At 32.5% G+C, this 6,444-nt stretch overlaps 1 protein-coding gene across 2 annotated transcripts; it reads right to left on the reverse strand.

The window, feature by feature from the left end:
- Positions 1–345: 345 nt before the first annotated feature.
- On the reverse strand, positions 346–3,563 carry LOC107224113 (rhythmically expressed gene 2 protein). Of its 2 annotated transcripts, none has more exons than XM_015664042.2 (2): positions 3,385–3,563; positions 346–2,443 (listed from the first exon to the last, which is right to left on the reverse strand). In XM_015664042.2, exon 2 carries the CDS (start codon positions 1,779–1,781, stop codon positions 1,011–1,013), a length of 771 nt encoding a protein of 256 aa, XP_015519528.1. In that variant the 5' UTR covers positions 1,782–2,443; positions 3,385–3,563; the 3' UTR covers positions 346–1,010. The 2 variants fall into 2 exon arrangements, with proteins under 2 accessions (XP_015519528.1, XP_046586750.1); XM_046730794.1 differs by having other exon boundaries at positions 346–2,446.
- Positions 3,564–6,444: the final 2,881 nt, after the last annotated feature.

Genomic DNA, 6,444 nt, shown 5'->3' on the forward strand with positions numbered 1-6,444 from the left:
TTATAAGCACAATTTAATTTGTTAAAATCGACATCGTGATATATTGTATACCTACGTTGCTTAAATATAGTAACAACACGAAGTATACCCGTACGAAAACGTTAAATGTGGAAACGAAACATTTTTAACACGACCATATTATTTTCGTATCGTAGAATGACTAATTTTGTTGTTCTTTACTTCTGTGCCTGAAGCGATAAATATTATAGGCCTGAAGCGGTATGAGGTTAAATATGAGGCCGTATTGTAAAGATTGTACTGTTTAAATTGACACGAGTAGAATATTGAATGACATTGTCAGCGTAATCTTTTACAGTAGAAAAAAAAATACGATTTGTATCTTTATTGTTTTATTCGCGAATTTTCAATTCAATATGACAATAAAATTAAAATCGATATCATTGTATAAGTCGTACATGAGTATTAAAATATAATAAATTTATTTCACCTTACATTAATCAAATTGTATTATCTTCAAGCTTATACACAAATGACTTTAATTAGTATAATCAATCGTTGATTAATTTTCCGTGCCACCAAATCAATGATTTGTCAAATTACTTAGCATGTGTTAATTGGTACACATATCTAAATCGTTTATATGAGTTAAATATATTAAGAATAAACAACTAAACAATAACACTAAGAATTCCTGCGGTGCGAATTATCCGCGGCGTCACAACTTTATCAATATAAATATTCATAGTCATTCGTGAAATAATATGTACATGTTTTCAACCCTTTGCTTCGCATTGCATGCAGGTGATACAAATGTGCCTCTAAGTCTCATCGTCAATATTAGAGTTATTAGGGGGTAGAAAGTAGTTTTCTCTATCGCATGAATTGATCACGGAGGATATTCATAACATGTAAATATTGTTCGGTAGATCCGTGCTCAATATCAAGCAATAACGTTGGTAACACTTAAACGGAATTTACTCTAGTTTGACATACTCATTTCTCAAGTCAAAGAGACTTTGAATAATTTAGTTACATGTGAAACTGATTTGCTAAGGCGATTCCGTCATCTCGTAACGAAAGACTTTGTCGAAATGGATTTTGAGGTCGTTGAGACTGCGGTAAACGTCGCGATGAGGTACTTTCGTGTTATCGGTTGGCTTTTTGTCATCACGTTTGATCAGTATGGCGTTCCATTTGGCATTTTTGGCACCGAGATAATCCTTGTCGTACGTATCTCCGATGTGTACGGCTTCATGGGGTAGAACCGATCTATCGCAATAACGTTTCGTTATTTTTAGAGCCTCTTCAAATATCAATGGATCGGGCTTTTCGGTTCCAAGGTCGTACGAGGACAAAACGAAAGAGAAATACGGGCGCAATTCGGTGCTGACGAGTACAGACTCTAGACGAGCATCAAAGTTTGATATGACACCGAGTACGACATTCTTCTTTTTCAAGTAATCGAGTATATTTAGCGTGTCGGGATACTTGTGCCAGCATTCATTCGTACTATAACATTCGATCAGGGTGCTCGCCACCTTTTCGAGGGCCTTTTCGCAAGTGTGCTCGTTTTGCTCTCGGAAAACGTTGTACACTATGGTTCGCCACCAATTCTCCCATCCGAGTCCCGTGTGCTTTCCAAACACCGGATGATCCGCCGCCAGTTTGTTAAAGTTCTGTTTAAAACTTCCCGCCAATTTCCCAGGGTCCACCGAAATCCCGTATCTCAATCCCACTTCCGAGTAGTGAACCTCCAACCCCGTCATCAGCAGAGTTCCCGTCACGTCAAACGTGACTAAACGCGGTCGTATAGCGTTCATTTTTCACCCTGTATTTTCACGATTTTTTCAATACCGCACAACTTCAATTAAATCTGACTGTCACGCGATCAAAACAGAAAATCATCACGGATTTGCAAAACTGATGAGATAAAAAAGGGTTTAATTTTTTTATTACCACCGGTGCTGCTAGCGCTTACAAAAATGGCCGCCATTCGATATTTGTGCGCATCAACGTGCGCATCTTTTACGTTATTGTTATGTTATACTTCTATCGTAAAAATTTTGTCAAAGGAATTATGGGATTTTGTACATATTTGTCCACCAATTCTACGAATATTTTTTTAATTATAAACGGTCAGTAATTAATTTCTTACACTCTACGTTAGTACCAGCGTTAAGTGACGCTGAAAAGTTTGTGCGCCAAACTGTGGATCACGTGATTCTGAACAGCGGAAATTTTAAATAAATGATCTTAGATAATTATTTTCCTTAGTTATTATTATACTTATTTATGATAATACAGAATTATCCATCAAATTCATCAAGTACGTCAAAGTACTCCGACATTTTTTCCCAAGCTAACAAAGCATGTTCTGAAAGCTCACCGATATCGCCGATAATCTCTTTACTACCAATTTGGTTTGCAGGCAGTGATTTTTTGTCATCTTCATTATCGGCGCCTGAACGTGTGTCTGAAGAATCTTCTAAAACAAATGCATTGGAATTGGATATAAAAATTTTTGTTGAATTTGTTTCTCACAGACATCATTCGAAAAATATTTATTTTAATATAAGAGGTTCAGTTTCTTGACGTTCAGTAAAGATTTCCCCATATAATTAATAACATTCAATCCGTGTAATGTATGCAAGCCTCATACTTAGTGTAGAAATGATACTGTTACTTTGGATTGTTACATGTCAGAAATCATACACTAAATTTATCTATAATAATCCACTATATTTACGTTGAGAAAACAGGACAAAACTGTAGCAACACGGCATAGATCTCTTGAGCCAAACGAAACAATGTTTAGCTTCTCTAACTTATTTAATTGAAAATTAATCAATATTAATGCTGTAACATATTTTATTACAACGTTAGTAGATCCTCGTAAAATTAAAATAAGAAAACGCGAAAGACTAATGATTATTTATTTATCCGAAAGCAGAAATTGTATCATTCATCTTGTTTATAAGATACGTATCTGAAAACAGATTCATTCTAATTTTTATGCACATGCTCAAATACACTTAAAATTGTATCATCCCGCAAATATCCAACGTAATTACTCCATTAATTATCCATGTATTTTATTCCTTTATCGTAACTTTTTTTTTTTTTTTTTCAAATAAATTTATATTCAATTAATATATAATTGTCTTGCCAATTTATTGCCTCGATTTCTTCATCCGATCTAAGATAGTTATAATACCTTTGGTTAAACTCCGACATCCTGAGAATGAACTCTGTTCTCCGCATTTATACTTCCGTTTCGATCTTTTTCAATATTATTGCAATAAGAAATTGGCGCCCAACATAATAAATATTGTATAACGCACGACAGCCGGAGTTTCACAAGATAGAAAATCGATCACAGAAATAACGATGGTAAATATAAATATCTGCAAATTCGTATCTTACCATTCGCCTTTGAGGAATTCATGATGCTTAGCGTCGTGATACGTCAACGTGAATGATGCGATTTGACTTGAGTAATTGAACATGACCATCATGTGTATTTCCTTCTCTCCCAGAGTGATTATAAAGGTTTTTCCCTGATGACGGTCTTGCCGGAAGTGGTATCGCCAGCGTTGTTTGAAATGTTGAAACAATGGTACATTAAATGATAAATGCGGGAAGTAGGTGGTACCGATTCCAAATATGTACAGCAAACTTGCGCTGTAAAAGATAACCGTAACGGAAAAAACCACATTTGTATGTTTGAATACATACATCACGAGAACTAAACTAAATAGTTATGAAGAGTCTCATGGATTCTATAGCGAAAATAGTATATTAGTACATTGTAGACTAGAATGAAAAACGATCGGTATGTTTAATTTTTATTTTATTTTTTTTTCTGTTTAATAATACTTTAATCAATTCTTAACAAATGGAATATTTTGTAATACTATATATCCAATATGTACAATTATTGCAAAATAAGAAGGAAGAAAATAAGGTAAAATAAAGACGTGGATTGAAGTGTATAAATTCTGCAATGTACATTAGCCAGATGGAGTACGGTACACTGCAATAATAGCAATAATGAGATATTCATCAGACATTACAAATATTAGATTACAAAAAATGGTACAATTACATAAACAATATTACTTAGAACTATAAGTTACTGTAGAAAATAAAGATCTGTGTTGGTTGGTATGTGCAGTCGTTTAAAGTTTATCATAAAATAAATTTTATATTACTTCTATATAGAGAAGGAAAAAAAAACATTTAAGAAAGAGAGAGATACGATATTACGTGTATGCTTATGTAATAATCTAGGGATTATGTTATAAGAAACGTAAATATAATATATTAATAGATTACACAATACGAAACGAATTACTTTTTGCCCACTGCCAAATCCGTGTGCTGATCTTATTTTATACAGCAAGAGATCAGTCAACAATACACGAAACTTATACATACTGCCTAACACGCGTTCAATTTCAAATGACATATTTACGCCGGAATAAATTATCAGAATACAAGAATTTTCGTTTATATAGTTTTACTCATTTTTTCCTGCTCTTCCCATTATTCGTTTGCGCGAGGCGTTTCTTTGCGATCTAGAGTACATCATTACCATTTTCTGCATATCGAACAATTAAAATTCTTAACGACTCTCTTATAATTTACGAACTACACTTGTAAGATTTGATATCTGCTATACTCAATCTTGCTCTCAACGCAAGTTGTACGTTATTATTTGTTTTTTAAAAGCCCAGCAGCATAATTTAATATTACTCATCGATCATATCTAATTGCACGGTCGTATTTTTATTTATTTCTTTTTAAATCACACAAAATTAGTGATTTCGTGTAAGAATGTATCGATTCATATACATGCGAACACAGTATCAACTAGATATCAAGTAGGTGAAATGAAATAAAGTTTGCTTCTTTAGAAAGTATCAAGATTTATAGATGTGAATAGAATTTTGAATGGACCTTCAGGATCGTTTGAAACTGTTTTTTTTTTTTTTTTACTAAACTTCAGTATTGAAATATGTGAAACGCATTTAAAAAAAAACTGCAATACAGTTTTGTTAAACACCGAGTAATTTGTCCAGTCTTTCCGTCGACATTTTCCTTACAAGAGGAAAAAACCGAAGGCGTTAGAAGATATACCTAGATTTAAGTTGATACGAACTATCATAATTTTAGTATAAAATTCTGCATTAAATGCTATTTTCGGTATAGAACAACACTGTGGATAATATAATAATAGTAATAATGATAATGATAATAACAATAATAATAAATATCATCTAATCACTAATTTATGTCATCTAAATTGTAGTTAGAAAACGAGCTTTCTCATGTAAGCCTTACGTGTTATGATACAGATGTTTTTGGTTTCACCAAGGACACATGTATATTAAACGGTATAAAATTGCATCGGTTCAAAGCGAGCTTTGAAACCATGAAATATACAATGTCTTGTGTGTTGTGACTGATTGATACTTAGGAATAGGTAAATTGCACAACAGTGATTTTTGTTAGTTTATAAAGATAGTAGAATGTATTATACCAAAAATCTACTTGTTAGGACCAATTCAACGTTTACTAAAATGCACTTTCGAGAACATGATCAATATCTTGCAGCAGTGAAGTAAGCTTGATCACATTTTCAGTTTCGATTATCGTACTAATTTTGTTATATATGAATGTATAAGTGTATTTCTATGTGTTTACGTAAGTATGGATGCACGTATGAATGTATGCACAGATAACCATATACAATTGACAATAATTATGGCAGTCATAGTTTTTCATTGTCAGAATTTCATATATATATACATATATATATATATATATGGCATTAATCTTTGTATAGTTTTTCATTCATTAATTGTATTTCAGTTAAATATTCATTTTAGTACATCGATCAGTCTCACAAGTATAATTTTACGATTTGTATAGAAATTCTATGATGCAAGTGAACTATTCGATGATTAAACTTTTTTCTTATATAAATAGTATTTACCCAGTAAAATCACCATATTTGTAATATGATATTTATTACTTTCAGTATTGACCGATATCCATGCTCATTCTACAAATGGCATATAATGTTTTCTTTCGTTTACAGCTTCATGACATTTCTAAAATCCACTCTTTCAAAAACTCATTCAATGTGTCTACCGGTACTTTCAAATTGTAATTAGTTCCAATTTTATTAGATCAAGTAGTAGAGGAGTAAGGGATAATCTTGCAAGTTTGTTACTCGCCGCCTTGTTTACAGTGAATTTCATTCATTAATCCATCAAGGCATCAGTTATTCGACTAATTATTAGTGATCACTCATCAGTCAGTTCTCAGTGAGATGCCGAATGATAGTTCAGTTCATTTTATGCAGCATTTGTCTTACTACACACGATAAATCTCTTAGAAGCTTAGTTACATGTGAAAACGTTACATCGTCATAGAGTACGTATTTGAAATATGTGTATCAAAGATGGTTGTATTAAA

This window comes from Neodiprion lecontei, chromosome 2 (genome assembly GCF_021901455.1).
Source record: "Neodiprion lecontei isolate iyNeoLeco1 chromosome 2, iyNeoLeco1.1, whole genome shotgun sequence".
In the NCBI taxonomy this organism is placed as follows: Eukaryota; Metazoa; Arthropoda; class Insecta; order Hymenoptera; family Diprionidae; genus Neodiprion; species Neodiprion lecontei.